This window comes from Peromyscus maniculatus, chromosome 9 (assembly GCF_049852395.1).
Source record: "Peromyscus maniculatus bairdii isolate BWxNUB_F1_BW_parent chromosome 9, HU_Pman_BW_mat_3.1, whole genome shotgun sequence".
In the NCBI taxonomy this organism is placed as follows: domain Eukaryota; kingdom Metazoa; phylum Chordata; class Mammalia; order Rodentia; family Cricetidae; genus Peromyscus; species Peromyscus maniculatus.
Window position 1 is genome coordinate 557,511 of NC_134860.1, and position 27,794 is coordinate 585,304.

Below are 27,794 nucleotides of genomic sequence, written 5' to 3' on the forward strand. Positions count from 1 at the left end.
TCTAGACAAGTTCTCTCAAGTAGAACTTTTCCTACAGTTCTAGAAACATCTGCACTGTTAAGGTATCCATCAATCAGTCACATATGGCTTGTTAATGTGTCATTTGCAGAATGGCTTAGTAGAGCTGGAGAACTGACCTTGGGGTGGGGAGGGAGCCCAGAAGTAGAGTGCCTGCCTAGCATGCATAAGGCCCTCACTTCCTCTTTGGCACCAAGAAGATCAGTGCTAAAGAACTGAACTTTAAACTTCATTTAATTTTACATTGGTCACTTAAATACAAATAGCTCTGCATGGCTAGTAGCTACCATATTACACAATGCAACTCTTTGCCATTCTATTTTATACCTAAGGAGTTGAATCCAGAAGTGTTAGAGGCTTCACTGTTGACATATGACTAGACAAGGTAAACTTGAGTCTAGAATGGTGATTGTAGGAGCGAAGAGGAAACCAAGAGAAAAGTAGATGTGGGAAAGACTTTGCAGTGAAATTAATTTGATATATGAATAGTTGATAATAACGGTTACTAATACTATTAAAATTTAATAATCTCAAAGCCAAGGAAATTGAGATAAGGTAGCTTTAAAAATAATGGGAAAGTTGAGAATTGAGAGAAATGATGAATTCAAGTTTGAACATATATGATAAAAGAGGGAGTGTTTTAGATTAAAGAAGATAAGGAGACATCATAAACACAGGACTAGACTAGAGTTTTTTCTGGCTTCCCGCCATATTCATGTCTTTATATGGTAGCATGTGCTTTATCTATAAACAGATTACTTCTACCTAAATTTTAAAATATGTGAAAAATATTTCCCCTTAGCTTTGCCTTATGAGTGGAGAAATCATTCAAATGTCTCCTCAGATGAGCCTCATCTTTGAAACAATGGACCTTTCACAGGCTTCCGTGAGTTCTTGATATAATAGTATTTTGTTATTTGTTTGTTTATTCATTAATTAAAATATTTTCCTTTGTGTCCTAAAATGGGTTTAACACTGAGGGTATACAAATGAATAAGACTCAATGTATGTTTTAAAAGAATGAGAAGCATGCTAATAAATAATCTCAATACATAGTTACACATAAGTACTCTAAGAGTATGGAGGGAACTGAGTATCCATGGGGGTAATGAGGAGAGAAAGACCTTAGAAGATGTTTGTGTTTAACCTAGTTTTGCAGAAGAGTCAAGACTTCTTCAAAGAGATTAGCTAGGATTGGGCATTTCAAATTATGACTGGATGATGTATAAACATGAAGAGGTATAGGATGTCTAAGGACCTGACTGAACGGGGAACATCTAGTGTGTGTTAGACTGTAAAAACAGGCAGACCCTGATCATGAATGGACTTTGAAGTGCTAGCTGATAATTGTCAGATAAAAGAAAATCTTTTTTTCTCCAGCCTGCTACTGTGAGTCGTTGTGGTATGATTTATTTGGAACCTTCACAGTTAGGATGGGAACCCCTTGTGGCTTCATGGTTGAATTCATTGAGAGAGCCTCTAAGTGAACCAGAATATCAAATTCTGCTGAATGAACTTTTCAGATGGCTGGTACCACCTTCTTTAGCATTTCGAAAGAAAAAATGCAAGGTAACAGCACTATAATTCTCTGACTTAACTGATTTCTGAAGATTCTGTCCAACTTAACTAAATCTACAGTCACTGTGCTAGAATGACTAAAGCCAGTTTTTCTTTACCTTTCTTTTATTTATTTATTTTTTTATGTTGGCCTTGAACTTACTATATAACTGGGAATGACCTTGAACTTCTGATCCTCCTGCCTTTGCCTCCCAAATTCTGAGATTACAAGCATGTCCCTTCCATGCCCAGCCTTCTTTGATTTTATATTGCTTAAATTGCAAATAACTTAAAAGATTAAATTTACTTTAACTAGAATACTTATATCAAGTCATAGTTTCTAGACCTTTAAAAATCCCTATATTTTAAAAAATATTTTAGGTGCTAGAGAGATGGCTCAGTGGTTAAGAATACATACTGCTCTTGTAGAGGACCCACATTCAGTTCCCAGCTCCCATGTTGAGTTGCTCATAACTGTCTATAGCTCCAACTCCAGGATCTCTGATGCCCACTTACACTCAGATGCACATGTGTACACACACACACACACACACACACACACACACACACACACACACACAGAGAGAGAGAGAGAGACAGAGAGAGAAGAGAGACATTCACACACTTTAATAAAAATAGATTTTAAAATATTGTAAATATGTGTCTTTTTAAACTCACATGAGTGTTTAGCATTTTGTGAAGATTCTTTATGCTGTGCTATTTTCCTGAGGCTGTCATAACAAATTACTACAAATGTGGTTTCCTGAAGAACGGAACTTTACTTTCTCAGGTTCCAGAGGTTAGAGGTTGACATCAAGATGTTGGCAGAGCTGTGCTTCCCTGGAAATGCTAAGGGAGAATCTTTCCTTATCTTCCAGATTCCGGTGGCTCCAGTTCTGTGGCTCATGGCTGCATAACTCCAATCCCTTCTTCCAGCCTCACACGGCCTTTTCTCTGTAGCACTTGGGGTCTTAGATTTCATGCCTATTGAATAGTTCATAATAATGTCCTCATCTCCAGATTTTTAGTTACATCTTCAAAGATCTTTTACCATAAATTCTTGGGATCATAATATAGAAGACCACCATTCAGTGACAATGCACATATATCATTAATATATTGATAACGGAAGAAACTCAATGGCTTTCCATCCTAAAATACGATTTTAGGAAGAGAAAAAAATATGGTATTAAAAGAAAAGCACTAGACAATTCCACATTGCAAAGATTATTTATGGTGACTTCATAGGGAAAATCAAAGTTGTTAGCAATTTCTCAGTTTTAAATCCCTACTACTATAAAAAATAAATAAAAACAAAATAAGCTCCATCTTTCAGGTAGTGAGTGATGGGGTTTCTTTTCACAGTTGTCATGTTTTCTGTATTGGCTCATCCCCTCCTTGGTAATCTTTGCGTCTGTCTTCGCTCCAGCCGTTTCCATACCTCAGCCTTCCCTGGAGAATGTGGCCTCAGTTCTGACTTCTCTCCTGTCTGGATCATTACAGTAGCACTGCTCTGGTGCAGTCCACATTTTACAGTTAGAACAGAGATTCTAAACGCCCACTCATCCTGTTTATTCCCCGCTTAAAAGTCCTTAAAAGGAGCCTTCGTCCTATGATGACCTTTAACAAAGCCCATATGACTCTTGGAGTCTGATTCTTGTCTGCTCCTGAAGCATAATTTTTTTTGTCATCCTGCCTTTATATCCTGTAAGTTCACCTTAGTAGTCCGTATCTGCCTGTATTTGTTATATAATCTTACTGCCTTAAACATCCTGACCTCCTCTCCTCTGTTTACCTAACTTCCATTTTCCTTGAAAATTCAGTTCACCTTCTTCTTTCCTGGGAGGAAGGCCTTTTGTTATTTATCCTTCTCCAGTTTCCCTGAAAGCAATTTCTGGGCCTATTCCTCCCCAAGTACTCTAGCGCCATCTCTCTCTCCTGAGATTGCCTCCTTTATAGAATTATCTCACTATATTATATTTGCCTGTTTTATTTTAGTGTGGCTCCTTTCCAGGGATTGTGTCTCTTATTTCCACATCTCCCAGCTTGCTCCATGGTTATAAATATAATATGTCTTTCATAAACATAGAATAAATAACTTAATGAATGGCTATAAAAGACTCCATTCTGCTATCCTTAGAATATTGTTTATTCTTTGTATAATACCTAATTTCCATTTGTCATGGGATTTAGAATAAGAATACATTGTGCAAAGTTTGTCATATGATAAGCCAAACTAAAACCTTTTGAGACATGGTTTTATTGTGCCTACAGTTTATTTTCTGTAAGTTTAAATGTTAAAAGAACATATCAATAATGTACATGCTCTTACCATTTTTATAAAATGAAATGTTTACTTACATTTCTTCTCCAAATAAGATGGAAATTTTCAAAAGCATTTTATTATTTTCCCTTTGCAGGAACTGATTCCTACAAGTAACATCAATGCAGTTGTCTCCCTCACACGCCTCTTTGAGATACTCCTCTGTAATGTGCTGGAAAATGAACCCACTACCAAGCACACTCGTGTTTGGATTATGGTTGGTTTTATATTTAAGGTGGTTTTAAGTTAAAAAATAAAATGTGGTAATAGAAAATAAGATTTGTATTCAGAAAGACCTTTGTAAGATCCAGAGCAGTTTTTTGATGATCACTGAATAATAGCTGAGGACACTAAGTTAGCCTGACCTGGCATTCATATTCTAAAAACAATCTAAAGAAAATAAAATATGTCCGAATGAACTCAAACTGTGCTATTCTTAATGAAGCACCATATGTTAATAGTCCCTTGATGGGTGGTGCAGTGTTAAACTCACTTGCTTTACATTAGCTGATTTTGTTTGTCTTAGTGCTAAGCAGGCCTAGAGGCAGCACAGACACTAGCTGTGAAAGACTGGGGCAAGGCACCCAACCAGATGGGTGGATACAGGCAGAATCAGTGGAGGACTTGGGGAGACATTAGTAGTAGTCCTTGCTAGCCAGTGTCTAGAGTTCAAAGAAGATCAGAGATTACCAAAGGGAAACAAAAGAAGAAAACTAAACATCTTTGTTCCCTGCCTACACCTTTCTCCAATCTACCGCCTTGTTCTTAATGCACTCTACCCTCCCGTTGTCTTTCTTTATGTGGCGGCAGCATTTCCCTCTCATGGTTTTTCCTCCACCTTGTTGCAAAACAAAACAAAACAAAACAAACAAAAAACAAAACCAACCAACCAACCGACCAAACAAACAAACAAAAAACTACCTCTTAGGCAAGCGAGGTTGCTCAGTAGGTAAAAGCACTTGCTGCCAAGTCTGACAAGTTTAATCTCTGGGAGTCACGTGAGTGGAAAGTCGAGAGTCAACTCCCATCAGTTGTCCTCTGCCCTCCACACACGTGCTCCCTGACACACACACACACACACACACACACACACACACACACACGCACGCACGCACGCACGCGCACACACAAATAAATGAAATGTAATACAAGCCTTCCCTCGCATCTTCCATCCCTTCACAAATGTGTTGTGTGACATTTGTTTACCTGTCTTGTCCTTATGTTTGGAGTTGTCTTTTCAGGACTATCTGTTCACATTCTTCCACAGCTATTATTATTAGCTTTCATAAAATTATCCCAGGAATAGTCCATCTATCTATAATTTTGGGCATTTCCAGAAAACTTTTGTTCTCTTGATATACCCAAACTCCTAATTTATCACATGGTTCAGAATACTTCATAAGTATTGATTGATACATATGTAGATTGATTCCTGATTGAAAATTTGAGGGCAATGTTTTCATTTAGCCAGATTAGGCATGGACATAGAATGAAATTCAAAAGTCAAAAGCATATTTTCTGTTTATACCAGTCTTTCAGCCACCCTCAAGGCAACTATTGTTGGTGTCCCTCATAGCCCTGTAAAGGTTATATATATATATATATATATATATATAAGGTTATATATATATATATATATATATATATATATTACTCTTTCCTGTGTGTATTTTATATGTCAATATTTACTAATTATATTTACAAACTATATTTACTCATTTGCATCTCAATTGCAATATGTCTTGATTTTTCCAAGTCAGTGTTACAGAGTTACATCATTTTCACCGCTGTGTATCCATCAGCATGTGGGACATCCTGTAAATAACCAGACTTCCAGTTGAAGAAAGAGAGATATAACAAATATTTGTATACATATATCATTTTCACTGGTAGGAATATATGTGAGGATGAATTGAATAGATGTCCCTAGGTCATTTGATGTAGGCACTTAAGTCTTTGATCACTCCTGCCGAAGAAATGATTCTTTATATGGTTTCGCTGTACTAAGTTCTACTTTGTTTATGTGCATGGCCTTTCCCAGTAATCAGGCCTTAAGACATTAAATTATAGTTATTCCTTGTAAATGTTATTTAAAAACAGTCACTCTGGTTAACTTTTTCCCCAACAGGCCTGCTTTATATTCTCTTTGATTTGGTCCATTGGAGCAAGTTGTGATACAAACGGCCGCCTTGCTTTTGATAATTTCTTACGATTGATTGTGACAGGGAAAGATGAAGAAGAACCAATGCCCAACTCTGTGGGCAAATGGGAATGCCCATTTGATGAAAAAGGCCTGGTCTATGACTACATGTATGAGGTATGACCTAAAGCGCATGTGAAGACAACATGTGAAACACAAAGCCCTGGGGCAGCGGGCACGATGCCCGAGTTTTCATCTGAGTGATGACTGCCGCGCTGAGATGCTGCGTCCCTCCTTTCTCCTGTAGACTTGTTCTAGTCACAGCTTATGATGTCACATGCAACTTTAACTTACTTTTCCACTCTGTGAAAGAAATCTTTTTTTTTTTTTTTTTTTTTTTTGGTTTTTCGAGACGGGGTTTCCCTGTGTAGCTTTGCGCCTTTCCTGGAACTCACTTGGTAGCCCAGGCTGGCCTCGAACTTACAGAGATCCACCTGCCTCTGCCTCCCGAGTGCTGGGATTAAAGGCGTGTGCCACCACCACCCGGCTCTGTGAAAGAATTCTTAATAGCCTTCTTTAAAACAGAAAATATTTAATCCATCATCTCATTCATGCAAATTTTATTTTACAACCATGAGATCTAATTAGAGCCTTGGTTATAATTTTACCTATTTGTAGAAATCTAGAAAGAGACAGGACTCAAACCCAACTATCGGTAGAAAATTAATTCCTTCACACAAATCATATAAACATGGAATTTTAAGAATATGACCAAAGACAGTTTTATCTTTATTAGTCATACAGGAAGTCAGTGAAATAATCTCTAAAAGTGAATAATCAAGAGACAATAGTATAAGCATGTTTTCTAAAAACTGAAAGTAAATATCAAAATATCCAATTTAAATAGGTAAAAGGAGTTGCCGTTGGGAAAGAGAAAATGGGAATTGAGAACTGTTCTTTTTTAATCTTTTTGTTTGTTTTTGTTTTGTTTTTCAAGACAGGGTTTCTCTGTGTAGCCCTGACTGTCCTGGAACTCACTTTGTAGACCAGGCTGGCCTTGAACTCAGGGATCTGCCTGCCTCTGTCTCCCAAGTTCTGGGACTAAAGGTATGCATCACCACATCCAGCATCTTTTTCTTAACCTAACAAAACTTTTAACTCCAAAATACATGTCTATATAACTTTAATATGACTCTAAGAGTTTTAAAAAAAAATTAATTGTGAGCTAGTGAAATGACCATTAGTGAAAACACTTGGCCCACAAACTTGAATCCCTGAGTTCTACCATGTCTGTCCCTCAGTGGAAGGAGAGGGCAGGTTCCCAAACGCTGTCCACTGACCTCCACAGGCTTGCTGTGGCACCTGTTTGCCTAACGGAATACAGCAAACAATTCGTAGCACCAGCTAAGCACTGGAGCGGGTCCTGGACTCTGGCTACTTGGCCAGGAATTAACTCTTATTATTCGATAGTAGGCAACCTAGGGATCTGCCAGGAAAAGGGAAGAGGAATCAGGAGAAGAGAATAATGGTTGAGGCTGGTACTGATTGGAAGACATCAGGACAGCAGCATGTTCAGCCAGTGGTTCAAAAGAATTTCAAGACTTTTTTGTTTTGTTTTTGTTTTTTTCAAGGTAAGTTTTCTCAGTGTAGCCCTGTCCATCCTGGACCAGGCTGGCCTTGAACTCGGAGAGATTCACCTGCCTATGTCTGTAGAGTGCTGGAATTAGAGGCATGCCCCACCACCACTCAGCATGAATTAAAAGACTTTAATAGTACAGCTCTGCTGATTATCTTGGCTGAGCATCAGCCTAGGCCAAAAAGACAAAATAGCAAACAAATACAGAGGTCACAAATGATGTTTTATTTTTAGTTAGATTATAGCTCATTTAGACCTGAAAGATACGAAACCAAAATCTAAAAAATTGCAACTTAAGTTACACTAGAATACTTTGAAATAAATACTCAGCATATGCAAAAAGGCAATTAAAGGCATTTAGGGAAGATTAGATATTAAGAGGACATAAATTCATCTGGACATGGTGGTGTACACCTTTAGTCTCAGCACTCAGGAGGCAGAGGCAGGCGGCTCTGTGTGAGTTCAAGCCCAGCCTGGTCTACATAGTGAGCTTCAGGACAGCCATGGCTACAGCTATCTCAAAAAATAAAGGACATAAATTTTAGATACATTGAGTTTATGATGAAGTGATGTTTACATTCTTTGGATTATCATTAAAAATTAATTGTATTAATTAAATGGTAGATTCATGGATGTTTATTTATTAATCTGCTTTATTACTAAAGATGTTACTTACATTTTATAGAATTATTATAATATTACATTATAAATGGGGAAAAGGCTAAAGTTTTTAATTTTGAGAGGTGTCCTTTAGAGTATTTAAAAATGTTCATGTGTATGGGTGTTTTACCTGCATGTATGTATGTGCGCTAAGTGCATGTTTGGTGCCTAGAGAAGTCAGAAGAAGGCATCAGATCTCCTGGAACTGGAGTTACAGTTGCGAGCTGACAAGTGAGTGCTGGAAACTGAACCTGGGTCCTCTGGAAGAACAGCCAGTGCTCCTGCGCACTGAGCCGTCCCTCCCTGATTTAGAATTCTTTTTTTTTTTCTGATTTAGAATTCTTAATAACACTTACTTTTCAAAAAAGACAGTAAGTCCCTTTTCCAGTGCTAGTCATCCAGGAATGGAGGCTCTGGCTGTGAGTGTTAACGGACTCTCGATGTTATCTCAGTGCAGATCCTTACTGTAGGAGCTGCCGTAGCCCATTTGTCTTTATTCTTCTGTAAACGGCATGCTTCTGTTCTTTACCCATCTTTCAACTGAGTTAACTTTTCCTTGTCAATAGGTAAAATGTCATTGTGTTACAGTTGTTATGTTTTATCTAAGGGCTCAAATTTTAAGAAGCAAATGTTGTAAGTATTGAACAGATTCTTTCAGATGTAGCAAGTACATAGTTATAATTTTTTAAAACATATTCTCTTACAGTTAAAAAACCGGGGTCGCTGGCTCCACTGGAATGAATTAATTAAAAGTTCTAGTTTAGAAGACAAACGTACCAAGATTCAAGACATCATAGTCCCTACAATGGACACAATAAGATATACTTTCCTAATGGATTTGAGTATTACCTATGGAAAGTAAGAAACTCTACTGTAAACATGAATTCTAAATGTAACAGTTCCATTCTAATAAAACAGTAGCATTTTTTAAAGTAAACTTTAAGGTCATTGAGTTTCAGGCAACAGACTGTGGCTGGGAGCTAGTTAACCTGTTCTAAATGATAGCTACCGTTATTGGAAAACCTACAATTCAGAATTTATTGCTCACTCCAAAGTTTTAACGGAACCATAGTTGTTACTACTGAAAAGCTACAGATTCTGGGGTGGGGAGATGGCTCAGTTAGTAAAGTTTTACTTCCTAAGCACGCGGAGCAGACTCCATCTAAAAGCAATGGGCATGATGGTGCACACTTGTGATCACAGCCATGGCAAGATGGGAGACAGAGACGGGCAGAACCCTAAAAGCACATGAGCCAGCTAGCCTAGCCTTCTTGGCCAAGTTCCAGGCCAGTGGGGGACCCTGTCTCAAACAAAAGGTGGGAAGTACCTGGGAATACTACCATGGTCATCTCTGAACTCCATACATGTGTTGTGCCTGTGCCTGTCTGCACATACATATGCACTCATACAACCCACCACCCCTCCACAAGTCTATGCATTTTACATACAGGTTCAGTGTCTCCAGACTAGTAGGGCAGTAACCTTTTGGAGAATGCTCCTATCTCTGCTTCTCATCTCACAGTAGGAATGCTGGGGTTGCAGACACCAGCTACCAGGTCCCTTGTTACATGCGTCCCAGGGATCCAAACTTAGGTCATCAGGCTTGCAAGGCAAGTGCTTTTACCTGCTGAGCCACTTCCTTGGTCCTACCTTTACTGTGATTTCACGAACAACTTTACACATGTGGGGTTTTAGATAGAAATGACTTAACTACTATTTAAAGCTTTTTACTTATTTGAGTTTCTTTCCATAAAAATGCTTACCTACTTTCTTCCATTTTGAATTATGTTATTATTTTCATAAAGGCCACTGCTTTTTGTGGGTCCAACTGGTACAGGAAAGTCAGTGTATGTGAAGGATAAGCTAATGAACCACTTGGAAAAAGACAAGTACTTCCCTTTCTATGTCAATTTCTCCGCACGGACCAGTGCTAATCAGGTTCAGGTTAGTATAAAGCCAGAAACTTGGGCTTATAAGCATTATGCTTTATCTTATTTGATCAACATTAAACTATTTAGTTATATGTTAAACATGCAACTTTGTAAATCTATGAATAAAAAGATAACGCTTTTGCAACAGCCCTTTATTAAGATTTGTCACTAATTGTGACTTGAGAAGCAACAATTGACTTACCTGGAGAATAAAGTGTTAAGAAACGCTCATGTGTGTGCATACAAGAGTAGTGGGTGGGCATAGGAGAATATCCAGTTGTTTCCTGTATTCTGCTTCGTGACTTTTAAGCACATTTGCTACTCACTTGATTGGTCCAACCATGATATATTGCATGACCTTCTTTTGCCCCTAAATATAACAAGCTGAAGCTATTTCATGAAGCTTCTTGTAGTTGCCACATTTAGCATCTGTTTCTAAATTTGTGCCTACTTATTCTCCCCAACCCTATTTCTGTTGTTTTCAGCCAAGAGATTTGCCTTCATTTCAAAGTCATGCAAAGTTAGAATACTGTAAAATTTTTAAATAAAACAATCTTGGTATTCAGTTTTACAACGTACAAGCAAGTTTAAAAATTACCAGAAATATTTTAAAAGCATATACATTTATGTTGACCTTAAAAATCCAACAAAGGTTGGAAAAATTAATGCTTTTAATTAAAGGGGTATTCAGTGTGAAAAGTATTATAGAATTATACATGTGTATATGTAATGCAAGCTTGACATGTAAACACCTGTTATAAATCTAAGTGCAAGGGAGAGCTTCCACAGATGTTATTTGTGAGGTCAAGTTTAAAGTTTAGTATCATTTTAAGTAAGAATAGCTCAGAGTAATTACACACCTAACATTGTTTCCTCTCAAAGATTGTTCGGTCCTTTTTTCTGATGTTAATTTTTTATGTTAAGTTATTGACTAATTAACAAATGGTAGCTGCTACTGGTTATCCATGGATACTGGCTGCATAGATCTTAATATTGACTTAATCAATGATGATAATAGTAAATTTGTAATATTTTCATAGGTCAATATACCTTTTCTTTTTAAATTTTTAGAACATCATTATGTCTAGATTGGACAAAAGACGCAAAGGAGTATTTGGACCACCTATGGGAAAGACATGTATAGTGTTTATAGATGACATGAATATGCCTTCACTGGAGAAATATGGAGCTCAGCCTCCTATTGAGTTATTACGACAGTTTTTTGATTGTGGACATTGGTAAATAATTCAATTGAAGTCTTTTTTTTCTTTTTATTTATTCTTCTGTCATACAGTACATCCCTACCACAGCCTCCCCTCCCTCCACTCCTCTCAGCTCCCCCACCTCCATCTCCCCTCTTCTCCAGATCCACTCCTCCTCTGTTTCCCTTCAGAAAAGAGTAGGTGGCCTCCCAGGGATATCAACCAAACATGGCATAACAAGATGCAATAAGACTAGGCACAAATCCTCATATCAAGGCTGGATGAGGCAAAGTAGGAGGAAAAGAGTCCCAAGAGCAAGCAAAAGAGTCACACACACACACACACACACACACACACACACACACACACACACACAATCCTCCTGTTAAGAGTTCCACAAAAAAACCCAAGCTACCAATATATGCAGAGGACCTAGTGCAGACCCATGCAGGCTCTGTGATTAACACTCTAGTCTCTGTGAACTCCTATAAGCCCTGCTTAGTTGATTCTGTGGACCTGTTCTCCTGGTGTCCTCAATCCCTCTGGCTCCTACAATCCTTCCTCCCCCTCTTCCACGGTGTTCCCCTAACTCTGCCTAATGTCTGGCTGTGGGTCTCTGCATCTGCTCCCATCAGCTGCCAGAGGAAGCCTCTATGATGATGATTGGGCTAGTCTCTGATCTATGAGTACAGCAGAATATCATTAGGAATCATTTCATTGACTCTTTTTTTTTTTTTCTTTTTTGCCAGTTGTATTTGGTTCTATCCTAGGACTCGGGGCTATTCAGCTTCAAGTTCCTGATCCAGGCAGTGTCGGTCATGGGCTCCCTCTTGTGGCCCAGGCCTCAAATTAGACCTCAGCACTTCAGGCAGGACAGGTTGTGGGTCAAAGGTTTTGTGGCTGGGTTAGTTAGTGTTCCAGTCCTACCACTGGAAGGCTTGCCTGGTTACTGAAGATGGCTGGTTTACGCTCTTTATCCTCCCTTACTAGGAGTCCTCACGAGGGTCACTCTCATAGCTTCTAATATGTTTCCACTGCACTAGGTTTCTACAGCGCTCATTAAATGCCCCCCAATTCCAGTCATCTCTTCCTCCATCCCTCCCTTCTCCACCATCCCTTCTGTTCCCACACCTACCCCCAGTCCACCCACATAATCTATTCTATTTCCTCTTCCCAGGAAGATTCATATGTCCTCCTTAGAACTTCTCTTGTTACTTCGCCTCCTCTGGGTCTGTGGATTGTATTGGGATTATCCTTTACTAACACCTAATATCCATGTGTAAGTGAGCACATATCATGTTCTTCTTTCTGGGTCTGGTTGCCTTGCTCAGGGTGTTGTTTTTTTCCCTAGTTCCATCCATTTGCCTGCAAATTTCACGAAGTCATTTTTTTTAAACAGCTGGGCAATATACTCCATTGTGTAAATGTACCACATTTTCTTTATTCATTCTTTGGTTGAGGGACATCAACATTATTTCCAGTTGCTCGATACTATGAATAAAGTCGCTATGAAGATAGTTGAGCAAGTGTCCTTATGGTAGGATGGAGCATCCTTTGGGTGTATGCCCAGGATTGGAATAGCTGGGTCTTGAGGTAGATTGATCCCCAATTTTCAGAGGAACTGCCTTATTGATTTCTGTAGTGGCTGTACAAGTTAGCATTCTCACCAGCAGTGAAGAAGTGTTCCCCTTACTCCACATCCTTGCCAGCATGAGCTGTCACTTGTGTTATTTATCTTAGTCATTCTGACAGGTGTAAGATGGAATCTCGATTTGCATTTAAGTGTTTTTCGACCATTTGAGATTCCTCTATTGATAATTCTGTGTTTCAATCTGTACCACATCTTTTAATTATTTGGTTTGTTGATATCTAGTTTCTTGATTTCTTTACATAGTTTGGATATTAGCCCTTTATTGAATGTGGAGTTGGTGGAAACCTTTTCCCGTTCTGTAGGCTGCTATTGTGTCCTATTGACTGTGTCCTTTCCTCTATAAAGGCTTTTCAGTTTCATGAGGTCCCATAATGCTGATCTTAATCCCTGTGCTACTGGTGTTCTGTTCAGGAAGTTGTCTCCTGTGCCAGTGCGTTCAAGTCTATTCCCCAATTTCTCTTCTATCAGGTTCAGTGTGTCTGGTTTTAGGTCGAAGTCTTTGATCCATTTGGACTTGGGTTTTGTGCAGGGTGATAAATATGGATCTATTTGCATTCTTTTACATGTTAACATCCAGTTAGACCAGCATCATTTGTTAAAGATATTTTCTTTTTCCCATTGTCTATTCTGGCTTCTTTATTTAAAAAACAAAACAAAACAAAACAAAAACCAAAAAACAAAAAACCCAAGTGTATGGCATTTATAGACTGGCTCCTTTCACTTAGCAAGTGTTTCTTAGTGCTGAGTTAATATTCCTTTATATAGATGTTCCATAGTTTATTAGTCCATTCGCCTATTGAGGATATCTTGCTTGCTTTCAGGACAACTAGAAATACTTCTATAGACAGTTGTATGAAAATATTATGTGGATATGTTTTAAACTGCAATAGATAAACACCAACTACAAAAATAGCTACTGTAATGAGTATCTTAGTTTCTTCCCCTGTTGCTATAATAAAATACTTTGTCAAAACCAACTTAAAGAGAAAGGGAGCTTATTTTAGCTTTCCTGGGTTACCATGTCTACCATGGTAGAGAGAAACCAGGGCATCAGGAACGTAAAGCAGCTACTCACAGTCCATCAGCAGCCAGAAGAGACACAGGCATGAGAGCTTGCTTTCTCCACTCTTATACAACCCAGGATCCCCGGCTTAGGAAACAGTACTTCCCAAAGTGGACAGGATTTCCCACCTCAATTAATGTAATTAAGATAATCATCTATAGATATCCTCAGAGGTCTGAGGGATTCTAGATTTTTGACAATTAAAACTAACCTTCACAAATTGTTATGGTAATACAATGTTTGGTTTTAAAATGAGTATGGAATACACTCCGATAATCCCAGCACTCAGGAGGCTAGTCTGAATTCTCCTAATCTATGTCTTATCTTCTTTATTGTCTTTTACAAATAGAAGTTTTTATTTTAATGAAGATCACCTTTTCAATTATTTCTTTCACAGTTTGGGCCTTTGTTATCATAACTTAAAAACTGACTTACCTAACATCATTTACATTTTTCTCCAATGTTATCTTCTAAGACTTTGATGTTTTTGCACTTAATATTTAGGTCTGTGGTCCATTTTGAATTAATTGTTCTGAAAGGTGTATAAAGTCAGTGTTTAAATTTATTTTTCGGCCGGGCGGTGGTGGCACACGCCTTTAATCCCAGCACTTGGGAGGCAGAAGCAGGCGGGTCTCTGTGAGTTCGAGGCCAGCCTGGATTACAGAGTGAGTTCCAGGAAAGGCGCAAAACTACACAGAGAAACCCCGTCTCAAAAAACAAACAAACAAAAAAATTTTTTTTCTACATGTAGATGTCCTAGCGTTATTTGCTATAAAACCACTATTTTTTGTAAGGCCTTTGAACCCAACTCCCCACTCTTCACACCTTCTGATGAAAACTTCAGTATTAAAGAACTTAACCACCTGTTGAAAATAGCCAACTAAATTTTGTTGTTTAGATATCTGATAGGGACTTCTTTGAAGCTTTATGTTTGTGTAATAGAGTCCTCTCTATATACAAAATGTGTAGGTAATGTGTAGACATTGTTATTGCACTCTAAAGATAAGATCCCAGATGATAAGAAGATCAGGACTTTACCATCACCAGAGTGATGTATACTTCAAACTGAGACACTGCTGAGAATAACAAGCACACACCAGACTCATCCTAGGCAAAGTGGAGCAGCCACCCTAACTATAATCAGCTACAAGTACGTTGCAGCAACACTTCCAGAGAAAAGGAACATTTACAGAATCAAACTGTAAGGAAGCATGGAAAGAAGGGGAAAGGCAGGAGAAGGGAAACAGAATTAGCATCCCTGACAGGAGGAGTAGAGTATTTTCTTCTACTTGAAACCTTATCTAAAAGTTATTCCCTTTACAAAAGCTAAAGCTAAGTTTAAATTTCTAAGGCTGTTTGTGCTTCATTCTGTCTTCTTCTCTTTCTTTGTCTTTGTGTGTGCTTTCCAGGTACGACCTCAAGGACACCAGTAAAATCACACTGGTTGATATAGAGCTGATAGCAGCCATGGGTCCTCCAGGTGGGGGAAGGAACGCGGTCACTCCCCGCTTCATTCGGCATTTCAACATCTGCACTATCAATACTTTCAGCGATGAAACCATGGTCCGAATCTTCTCATCAATCATGGCATTCTACCTTAGGTCTCGTGATTTCTCTCCAGAGTACTTTGCAATTGGACACCAAATAGTCAGTGGGACTATGGAGGTGAGCAAGTAATGCGACGGAAGAGGTGTTCGTGTCGGGTGCTCCCCTTCCTTGGTCTTCGTTAAAAACGCCGTTCCCTTAGCCATCCGTGGTTTCCATGGACAGAGATCCTGTTCAGACAGTTTAAGAGCAGGAAGACGATAGATTTTGAAAGCAGAGAATCTAACTGGAGTTGAGCCTTGGCTACTATCCCTTGCTGGATGTCCCAGAACAAGCTGTTTGACCTTTTGTAGTCCCAGTGTTTAATCAGTAAAATGAGATATGTTTCCTAAGGTTATTGTAAGGAATTTGCCCATAACTAGTGTTTGCCACATGGTAATCATTTCCTTGATGATTAGGTTCTCACTGTGCTATTTGTTAAATTTTCTCTTTTCTGTCTTCTTCTTGTTCTTCACACTTGTTTTCTTTTTATTTATTCTTCTCTTGTTGTTGGATTTTCTTTTACTCTTGCCCCACACAGCCAACATGTTGCTGGCTGTTTTTTATTCTTACTCTTTAGGCTCAATTACTCTTTGGGCCCACCACCCAGCTCCCAAATAGTCACACACGGAGTCTCATTCTTACTTATGAATGCCTGGCCTTAGCTTGGCTTGTTTCTAGCCAGCTTTTCCTAACTTTAAATTATCCCATCTACCTTTTGTCTTTGGGCTTTCTCTCTTTCCTACTTCTGTAATCTTACTTTCACTTTTACTCTGTGACTGGCTGGGTGGCTGGCCCCTAGCATTCTCCTCTCTTTGTTCTCTTGCTCCTTCGTTCTTCCAGATTTCTCCTCCTATTTATTCTCTCTGCTTTCGAGCCCCGCTTGTCCTTTCTCCTGCCTCGATATTAGTTGTTCGATTCTTTATTAGACCATCAGGAGTTTTAGACAGGCACAACAACACAGCTTCACAGAGTTAAACAAATGCAACATAAAAGGATGCAACATATCTTTGCATCACTAAGCAAATATTCCACAGCACAAACAAATGTAACACATCCTAAAATAATATCCCACAACATTCTCTTATAACAATGCATTCCAGTCACAGCCTTCCCTCCCTCTCCTCCTCCCAGCCTCCTCACCTCCCTTCTCCCACAGGTCCACTGTTCCTCCATTTACCTTCAGAAGAGAGCAGGTCTCCCAAGGATATCAACTGAACACTGCATAACAAAATGTAATAAGACTAGGCACAAATCCTCATATCAAGGCTGGATGAGGCAACCCAGTAGGAGGAAAGGGGTTCCAGAGCAAGCAAAAGAGTCACAGACACCCCCACTCCCACTTTTAGGAATCCCACAAAACCCCCAAACTAACAGCCATAACATATATGTAGAGGACCTAGTGCAGACCCATGTAGGCTCCATGACTGCTGCTTCAGTCTCTGTGAGCCCCTGTGTGCTCTGCTTAGTTGATTTTGTAGGCTGTAATCTCATGGTGTCCTCAACCCCTCTGGCCCCTACAATCCTTCCTCCCCCTCTTCTGTGGGGTTCCCCAAGCTCTGCCCAGTGTTTACCTATAAGTCTCTGCATCAGTTGCTAGAGGAAGCCTCTTTGATGACAGTTAGGCTAGGAACTGATCTGGTCCTATGGCTGTAATTTTTTTCTTAAGAAAAGAAATGTAAGCAGCTTATATACATATTACTTTTACTCAGACCACATACATTACAGTGAAAAATTAGAGCGTGCAAGGATGGGAATAAAAACACCTTAGGCCCATGTGGTCAAAGAACACCTGCTGGTTTGTTCAGGGTGTGTCATCTGCCCTTACTCATAAGCCAGAACCAGCCTCCTATCATGTATTAAAAGGGAAAACAGTGCACTCGAAGGTAATTCGGGAATAATGTCACCAAACTAAGCTGTCTGGGAGCTTGATAAAGAGAGGTCTGGGTACAAGGTGTGCCTTTCAAGGGCGAGGCCGCAGTGACTGACTTCCTCCCACTAGCCTTGCCTTGTAGTTTCCTCCATCCCTGATAATGCCACTGTGCTATGAACCCATTAGATCAGAGTCCAGAATCTAATCTCTTCCCAAAGCCCGTCTTCTGCCAATCAAGCCTTTAACACGAGAGCCTTTGGGGGGAGCATTTCAGATTCAAACCATGACTGGGTGGAAGATTAATTCTGATACAGGAAAGTGCTTTTATTTGTAAAATACAATATTTCAAATATTATTTGGAATGACTGGGCCTTGGCCAGGTAGAAGAGATACCTTTTCTCTCTCTTTAAAGCATTAGAGACTTACCATGGGTACACAGGGGGATAAACCACAAAACACATCCAAGTGAAAAATAATTTTGTCATTCTTTTTGTTAGGACATATTAAAAAATTAACTAACCTTTTGAAAGAGAGTAGCAACTTTCCTATGAGGAATAGAGCACTCAGGAAAGATATACTTTGTTTCTATATCTTGCTAGTTAAGATAGAGGAGGAAGAAAAAGAGTCAGAGTCTAACAGGAAGAAGGGAAGGGAGAGGATTGATTTAAAGTCAGTGGTCATCTCAAAGACACTTATTTTTTCCTCTCTATTTGGGATGCTTTAGAATGAGTTGCCTGGTTTTAGTTTCTGTTGCAATTTAAAACTGCTTAATAACCTCAGGCCCCCTGTATGTGGAACAGTGACATCAAACGGGAACCAAAGTGAGAAGGGATGGAACCAAGTTCACTCAGCCTCACAGTGCCTGGTTGAGTGCTCTGGACCAAAATGAGCATGTACTCCATGCTAGGCTCAATATTTATGTGTTTTCCAAAGTGATACTATCTAATAGGATAAGTGAAGTATTGCTTATACTACTTGTTAGGGCTCTTAATTATAGGCATTTCATTTTTGAATTGTTGCATTTTTTTCTTCACAGATATATAAGCAATCTATGGAAAATCTTTTGCCCACTCCTGCAAAATCTCATTATACTTTCAATTTGCGTGATTTCTCCCGTGTCATCAGGGGTTGCTTGCTCATTGAGAAAGATGCTGTAGAGAGCAAGCACACCATGGTCCGTCTGTTTGTGCATGAGGTTCTCCGTGTGTTTTATGATCGCCTCATTAATGATGATGATCGAAATTGGCTCTTCAGATTAATTAAAACTGTTATAAAGGACCACTTTAAGGAGCCGTTTGATACTGTCTTTTTTCATCTTCGAAAAGAGAATGCTCCAGTAAGTGTATTTAGTGATTAAAAACAGGTCAGGTTAAAGTGGGATCTCCTTAGTAATTAATGAACTTTTGCAAAAATGTACTTGCTTTATATTGAATGTATCCTTTTACTTTTTCTTTTGGGTAATTTTGAGATTAGTCTGTAGAAGAATGCATGTGATGTAGAGGTTACTTAGAGTTATTTAGTTTTAGGTTATTCTATGGTGGCTGTTAATGGGATGGAACAGGGTACATAGCATGCTATCAACTAGTGTACTCTTTTTAACAGAGAAAGTCAGAAAAGATGACTTTCCAGTCCATAGAAAAAGCATCTGGAGAGATAGCTCAGCAGTTAAGAGCACTGGCTGCTCTTGCAGAGGACCTGGGTTTGATTCCCAGCAACCACATGGCAGCTCACAACCACCTTTAGCTCCAGCTCTGGGAGATATGATGACCTCTTCTGGCCTCTTCAGGAATAGCATACACACACAGTACACTTGGATACATACCAGCAAAACACTCATAAAATAAAAACAAACAAATCTTTTGATTCCCAGTCTATAGAAAAAGCAACAAAATTTTCTTTTTGTCACATAAAGTTATCATCTTAGGTGTTAATTTTATACAAACTATTATTTGCTATCTTAATATTAAAAGTAATTAGCTAGTAGTCAACTCATGACATAAATAAAAGTTTTATATTATTTATTAAATTCATTTTGTAATTTAATTTCTATAACTTTCTGATTTATATTCTATAGGTAACTGAAGAAGACTTAAGAAGTCTCATGTTTGGGGATTATATGAACCCTGATCTTGAAGGAGATGATCGAACTTACATTGAAATTCCAAATATTCACCAGTTTAATGATGTTGTTGACCAGTGTCTAGATGAGTACAATCAAACTCACAAGAGAAGAATGAGTCTTGTTGTGTTTAGGTACCTATGTTTTACATTTATGTATGTGTTGGATACTTTGTTTCTGAATTTTCCTGAAATATTTAAAACAGAAAATATAGTAAATACCTATCCTATATATTACAATACAAAACATCAGGATTTTATTAAGTTGCCTGTTTCAGCCAACAGTCCCCTTAATCTGTATTAATAAAAAGAAGCTCCTGGTTTTCTGGACAGAGTGTGGAGCTCAGAGGACAGCTTTCAGGTGTCCATCCTACCCTCCCACCTTGTTCAAGACAGGACCAGAACTGTTTGGGGGCCACCCAGGCAGGGGGATCGGGATCTGTCCCTGGTGCATGGGCAGGCTTCTGGGAATCCAGTGCCTGTGGTGTGACACCTTGCACAGCCTTGGTGCAGTGGGAAGGGGCTTGGACCTGCCTAGGCTCAGTGAGCTGGGCTCTGCTGACTCCCCATGGGAGACCTCGATTTGGGGGATGTGGGGATGCGGGGTGGCTTGGGAAAGAGGGCTGGGAGGTGGGAGGAGGGAGGAGAGAGGGTCTGTGGATAGCATGAGGAATGAGTAGAAAATTTCTTAATAAAGAAAAATAAAATAAAACACAACACACACACACACACACACACACACACACACACACACACACACACACACAAAGACAGGACCTGTTTACCACTGCATCAACCCTGCTAGCTGGCCTCATGAGCCTCTGGGATTCTCAGATCTGTACCTTCATCTCTGGTTGGTGCGCTGGGATACCAAATGTTTGTGGCATCCAGCTGCTACGTGAGTCTGGAGATTTGAACTAAGGTCATTGGGCTTGTGAGGCAAGAAGTTCCCCACCCCCAGCTCCTGCATGCTTTAGTTTTTCAGTAAATTTTGTGTATATTTACAGTACAACATGATGTTATAAAATACTTATAATAAAAAGGTTAGGAAATGTACATGTATTGCTATGGATAATAACTTATTTTTGGTAGGTATGTTTTGGAACATTTATCAAGAATATGTCGCATTCTAAAGCAGTCTGGTGGAAATGCGTTGCTCATCGGGCTTGGAGGAAGTGGTCGGCAATCTTTAACTCGTCTAGCTACCTCCATGGCAAAAATGCAGATTTTCCAACCAGAAATTTCTAAGAGTTACGGGATGAATGAGTGGCGGGAGGATATGAAGGTAAAATTATGAAGATACCTAGTGTGAAAAATGATGATAGTTCATTCTCGGCCTAAGTCCAAGGGGAGTCAGCCCGTGCAGCTGTGTGTATTTAGGTAGTTATGGCAATACTGCCCTATCATTGGGTGCCTGCTGTGAGTGGTGACCACCTCCTGAGTGCTTTACTTACATAACCTCCTTCCATAGGTACAGCACTGGGACGCAGCAGGTATAGTTATCGCTGTTTCACTGCTGAGGACACTGAAGCTAAAGGAAATTATGTTATGTTTTATAAAGCAGAACAAGGCTTCCTAATGCACGTTACCACAGTTGCCACTGATTCTGTCTTCATCCTGGTTTGAGAAGACTTATTTCACGGGAATATATGATTTCCACAGGGTCTTGTACAGACAGCAGTAGTTGCTGTGAGTTCATGAGTGCAAAAGCCCTGTCATGTCGATCTCCCAACATTCATTCCCAGCTTATGGCACTTACATTCTATCTCCTCCCTCTTCTGTGAGGTTTCCTGAGCCTAGGGAGAAGGAAGTGATATGGGCTGAACACCGCAGTCACTTATTCTCTGCACCTTAGTAGTTGTGAGTCTGTGTAATGACCACCCACTATAACAAGAAAACTCTCAAAAGAGGGACGAGAGCCAGACTAATCTGTGGGGGAAAGGATAAGTATTTAGGAGGCAGTTTAATACTGTCTTGGTTAGGGTTTCTATTGCAGTGACAAGACACCATGACCTTGAGCAAGTTGTGGAGGACAGGGTTCATTTGGCTGACCCGTCCACAGCACCGTTCATCATCAAAGTCATGCAGGGCAGGAACTCAAACAGGGCAGGAACCTGCAGGCAGGAACTGATGCAGAGGCACTGGAGGGGCGCTGCTTACTGGCTTGCTTCCCATGGCTCGCTCAGCCTGGCTTTCTTATAGAACCCAGGACCACCAGCCTAGGGATGACACTGTCCACAATGTGCTGGGCTCTCCCTCATTAATCACCAATTAAGAAAATGCCCTACAGGGTTGCCTACAGCCTGATCTTGTGGAGGCATTTTCTCAGTTGAGGTTCCCTCCTCTAGAGGACTTTGGCTTGTGTCAAGTTGGCATAAAACTATCCAGCACAAATGTTATATCCATTTATCAAAAATAAGACTAGTAGGTTATTTCCCCAGGGAAAATCACCTTCCCAACCAAGGACTCTTGGGCAAGTTTACAAGTACCATGTATGAGTTCCCTCCTGTGGATCAGTCCTTACATCCAATCATAAAACTGTTGGTTATCCCCTGCACCCCATAATATTCATGCCACTGTTTCACTCTTGGGCATTGTGGTTCACAGGGTTCACAACTGTTGATGACCTTTCCTCTCACAGTGGCCTACATAGCACCTTTCAGTTACTATGAAAGCTAGCTAGCAGGGAGAAAGTTTCCAGTCAATATTGGGGGCTTACCATCAAGTTCTGATGAGTGACCAAGGCCAGTGACAATAGCCTGTATTGTTTGGGGCGGGGGCTGGGAAGTCCCTGCTCAGCAACTCCAAGGGAGGTAACTCATACCAGAGACTGGACTTTTTGTTTGATTAACTTAACGGCTTCTGGGAAGAACATGATCATATCACTTAATTTTAATCCTGGCTGTATCTAAAAATATCCTAAGAAGTTCCTGAAATTTTAACAGTCAGTTTTAACAGACCTATGCAAATTAGCCCTATCAGACTACTAAGTCCATGTTTTTATTTAAGGTGGGAATTTTGCTTACGATTGGCCAAAAACAAATGATAAAGAAAAAAACAGCCTAGCTCAAGCTATCTTAAGCAGAAGAGGAAGTTAAGTGCTCAGAAATGGACCGTCCTTTAGCCTGTTTCAATCTAAGGGCCCAGATTAGAAATTCCTCTGTACTCCTGGACGTGTTCTTCATTTGTTTTCCTTCTCCAGCTGGCTCAGTCCGTGAGGCAACACAGTTGACCCGAGTACTTTGTATTACTGGCCTTTGTAAGCATCCTTCTCAGTGCTAGGGCTGTTTGTGAGGTCCATCTCAGTCCTTAAAGTAATAGTTTGACTGGGTCCTTCTTGATCATATGCCTCTGATCCATTTGTTACGTCTAGGAGCTTGAGGCAACTAAGTCGTTTGTGTTGTCCACCTACAGTGTGGGAGAAGTGGAGTTCCCGGTTGACACCCGCTCCCACCCCCTCCCGCCCCCCAGAATCAAAGTACCCTTAAACCCAAGCATAAACAGAAGGGGAAGCAAAACCTACACAAGTCCACTGCATTCTGCTTATAAAGTGCATTTTCCCTTTAAGACCTTGTTAAGAAATGTAGGCATGAAGGGCCAGAAGACAGTCTTTCTGATCACAGACACTCAGATTAAAGAGGAAGCTTTCCTAGAAGATGTTGACAGTGTGCTCAATACTGGTGAAGTTCCTAACATTTTTGCAGCAGATGAAAAGCAAGAAGTAATGGAGGTAAGTGCTTTGGGGGAGTCCTGCTGTCAGCACAGGAATTTTCTTATCATGAGCAGTTTGCTGTGCTCTTCAGGATAAATATATCTTATACAATAAAGCAATTAGAAAAATATAGCATATACAATTTAAATTATATTATACATTTAAATTATATTAGTTTAACACATTTTGGTGAATTTTAAATTCTAGCTTCATTGTAAGTCAGAAATTATTTTATAATTATCTTCATAAAATAGCAATTGTTTTACATGTTTTGTGATACTTAGCATGCTTATGATTGATCAAAGTTTAATATCATCTCTTAAACTGGTGAGAGAAGCAGAGCTGGATGTGGTGGCATAGACCTTTAATCCTAGCACTCAGGAGACTGAAGCAGAAGGATCATGAGTTTGATGTCAGCTTGAACTATATTTTGATTTTTGTTTTGTTTTTTTGAGACAGGGTTTCTCTGTATATCAGCCCTGGCTGTCCTGGAACTCACTCTGTAGACAGGCTGCTTAGAACTCACAACAATCCACCCGCCTCTGCCTTCTGAGTGCTGGGATTAAAGGCATGCACCACAACTGCCCAGCTTTTGAACTATATTTTGAGATGTTAATCTCAAAAACAGAACAAGCCGGGCGTTGGTGGCGCACGCCTTTAATCCCAGCACTCGGGAGGCAGAGCCAGGCGGATCTCTGTGAGTTCGAGGCCAGCCTGGGCTACCAAGTGAGCTCCAGGAAAGGCGCAAAGCTACACAGAGAAACCCTGTCTCGAAAAACCAAAAAAAAAAAAAAAAAAAAAAAAATCAAAAACAGAACAAAGAAATAAACAACAGACACAGGAAGAATGAAACCATGATTGATATCTTACTCGATTAGTTGTATGGCTTTCTGCTTGTCCAGTATAGTTTTCAAAAGTCTTACTAAACTATCTTTTCTTACAGTTCATATATATATATATATATGAAAGTCAGGTTTTGTGATCTAAATGACAAGATACAATTGTGTAGCACCTATTACTGTCAACTGTCAGATACTTTGATCCCCATTTCTAAGACTTACTCCTTTTTCATTGACTCAATTTACTTTTATCCATGGAACTTATTACTTATATCTGGATGTTTCCTCCTGGAGTGAAATGGACTCGCCCTGGTAGTCTAGGCCCTCTGCTTTTGCCTTCTATGAAATAGGAGCACAGACAGCAGTTCCCCTTACATAGGGTTATAATGAGGTGAGGGAATCACACAAAATAAGCACTTACATAGTGTTTAACACTTAGAAACCCTTCAGTAAATGAGATGTTACTAGTTTGTGGCCTGGGTTGAAAAGAAAAAAATGTTTTTGCTTTTACCTGAGCAGTGCTAGTGATATCGTCAGGACGACTCAAGAATGATGATGATGTTCCCAAATAATAGGAAGAATTCATTCTCATTTTCCCAAACAAAGAATAGTCATCTGTGGGGAGTGAGATGCAGTTGGAGTTTTCCTGACCCAAATAACCATTTTAAATTAACCTATATTCCTTATTTATGCTCATCACCTGCTCTCTCTGTGTCTGCTTGTGACTCCAGACTCTGCCTTTCTTTCTCTCAGAATTCTCTCTGTATCAGGCTGTCTCACCCAATCTCTTCCCACTCAGCTATTAACCAATTAGTTTTTTATTAACAATGAGAGCAGTACATGTTTATAGTATACAAATATTGTTCCACAGCATTTCCTCCTATTTGTCTAATTAAAAAAGAAGGTTTTAACCTAGTAAACTTATATACAATAAAAACAGTTATCAAGTAAGAATAATAGTCACAATATCCAGGCTATTTGTATTTGGCAAAAATCAGAGAAGATTACTTCATTATCTGTCCTATCTCTGTGAATCCAAAGTTTTATATCTAATTTGCTTTCTATCATAACTAAGGAAAACTATAAGTTTAACTATTTAGTCTTTAACTCTGTCAAAGGCCCTAGAAAGACGAAATGTTACCTAATTGACAGAGGTATCAGGCTGCCTGGACAGTCACCCAAATTCCTCTGTAATGTTGAGGCATCCAACTCTGGCCTACAGGCCTGGCATATATGACAGACTTTTCTGTGAAGCAGGGAATTTTGAAGGACTGTCCTACCTTGTCTTGGCAAACTTTGGCAGTCGCCTTTCTGGCATCCCGCTGGTCCAGGTTGGACAGTATACTGTCAGCAATTGAGGCAAGGGCAGTTGCTTTGCCCATATGGCTTGCTTTTGCCATAAAGAAAACAAATTCCATATGGAGTTTCTTTGATGCCCATCATCTTCTCTGAAATAGATTGGTGCTGCCAGGAGCAGGCATGTCTCACTGTCATGAAAAGCCTTCAGTTATTAGACATATGAAATACCTTATTCTGTAGGTCTTTGAAGTGTTTGAAGACCATCTATCTATCTAAATATATCTGTGTATGACCTTGAAAACATACCTAACATGACCGTAAGTTTTACTATTATTGGTGACTATTATTATGTATTTCTTAATTATATATTACATTTTAAATGAGCTGCATAAACAGAATACCTTATATAAGAGTAGAAATATACATACAGTATAACAAAATTAACTTTAATTTGTATCAATAAACCAAAATCTATACCAATTAAAATATGTAAGATTGGGCTGGAGTGATGGTTCAGTGGTTAAAAGCACTGACTGCTCTTCCAGAGGTCCTGAGTTCAATTACCAGCACCCACATGGCAACTCACAACTGTCTGTAACTCCAGTTTCAAGGGACTCAACACCCTCACACAGACATACATGCAGGCAAAACACCAATGCACAGGAAATAAGAATAAATAAATTATTTTTTAAAATATGTAATATTAATAGTTTTTTATTAAAGTAGATTCAATAATCTAGCCTTTTATCCTGTCATTTCTATATCCTCCCCCTTTTCTGTTTAGAACAAGATCCCTGAATCTAATCTCCTTTGTTCAGCTTTTGTCCTGATCATTACCAATAACAACTTGCAACCAACTCCCCTTAAATGATAATAAACATCCATAACCCATCTTTTGGGAATGTGGGCATAGTTCTCTAGACTGCTTCCTGTTTTTTGTGGGCACTGTTATCTTTGGGGGACCCTGAGAAAATTTAGGATTATGGTCAAGTCCTGACTGGAGTATTCTGTGAGGCTGTATCATATCAACCAGCAGCCTTGAAGCTGTTCTGGATTCAGAATTCTGAGGAGACTATAACAGGCATTTTGAGATGCTGGATCACCTGGACCATCTGTTTTCATTGGTGTTTGGTCCCCTTGCTCTGAAAATACATAAACTTTTAAAGGTGAAAATATCTGCATTAATACAAGCATAGACTGTGCATTGTACATAACTCAGCCAAAGATGATTTTTGTTATATGTTTGAACAGGTAAAATATACATCACATGTCTTGTAGTTCTTCTAGGTTTATTTCTTTATATTTATAGCCAGGATTTCATGGTGTCTTTCTCAATTGAATCTGACTTTTTTTTTTAACCCAGAATGAATCCACAGCTTCTCATTTCCTGTAGAAATAAAGCATGACTTCTCCCCCAAAGTAACAGATCTTTTGACTTAAATTTTGAAGTCAAGATATTTTTTAAATAGATAAGTTGGTTGAATCTAGCAGTTTTTATAATCCAGTGTCTCTTAGCAGCCAAAAAAAAAAAATCAAAGACAACACAAGAACATACAGGATCCAGTCCCTCTGTGTATTTTTTATCTTTACATGGCTTATTATTACTCTATTCCCTTTTAAAGGACTTTCTCTACCCTTTTTTCTTTTCTCTCCCAAGCATACATATATTTTTAAACACACTGTAACCCATTTGGAGGTTTTTTTCCCATTTGAATCTGTCTTTACTGCATATCTGTAACCTTTTCTGTCTACATGAGCAAAAACCCCAAACCCACCATGCAGCTTGCTGGTGGAGCTTGCACTGGTAGCTTAAACCTACAGGCAGCAGCTGAGAGAGATGCCTCTCTGCACCGCTGCCCATGTGAGATACTGTGGGAACCCACCATGTGGCTTAGCTATGGTGTGCTGGCAGCTGCCAGGAGATATATCTCTGTACTGTGGCTGGCACGAGAGACATGAGACTAGGAAGCTGAGTTTGGCTCTGTTTTTGTGTGTTTAGAACCTTTTTTAAGCTTTTCCAGGTCTTACGTGGATCTACACCCCACATTGGGTGCTATCTGTAGTTGGAGTTTTCCTGTCCCAACTGCCTGCTTCCAAATAACCAACATGGAGATTTAATATTAATTACAAATGTTCAGCCAATAGCTCAGGCTTGTTACTAGCTAACTCTTACATTTTAAATTAACCT

At 39.3% G+C, this 27,794-nt stretch overlaps 1 protein-coding gene across 1 annotated transcript in view; it reads left to right on the forward strand.

Annotated features, from left to right (window-relative positions):
* Window positions 1-27,794, forward strand: part of Dnah12 (dynein axonemal heavy chain 12) — a 175,415-nt gene that overhangs the window by 79,333 nt on the left and 68,288 nt on the right. Inside the window, exons 35-46 of the mRNA XM_076544093.1 lie at window positions 821-904; window positions 1,399-1,587; window positions 3,996-4,115; window positions 6,027-6,215; window positions 9,041-9,192; window positions 10,140-10,278; window positions 11,337-11,503; window positions 15,591-15,846; window positions 18,675-18,974; window positions 19,713-19,891; window positions 20,849-21,041; window positions 23,325-23,486. Of these exons, the coding sequence (XP_076400208.1) occupies window positions 821-904; window positions 1,399-1,587; window positions 3,996-4,115; window positions 6,027-6,215; window positions 9,041-9,192; window positions 10,140-10,278; window positions 11,337-11,503; window positions 15,591-15,846; window positions 18,675-18,974; window positions 19,713-19,891; window positions 20,849-21,041; window positions 23,325-23,486 (2,130 nt within the window). The remainder of the gene's footprint in view (window positions 1-820; window positions 905-1,398; window positions 1,588-3,995; window positions 4,116-6,026; window positions 6,216-9,040; window positions 9,193-10,139; window positions 10,279-11,336; window positions 11,504-15,590; window positions 15,847-18,674; window positions 18,975-19,712; window positions 19,892-20,848; window positions 21,042-23,324; window positions 23,487-27,794) is intronic.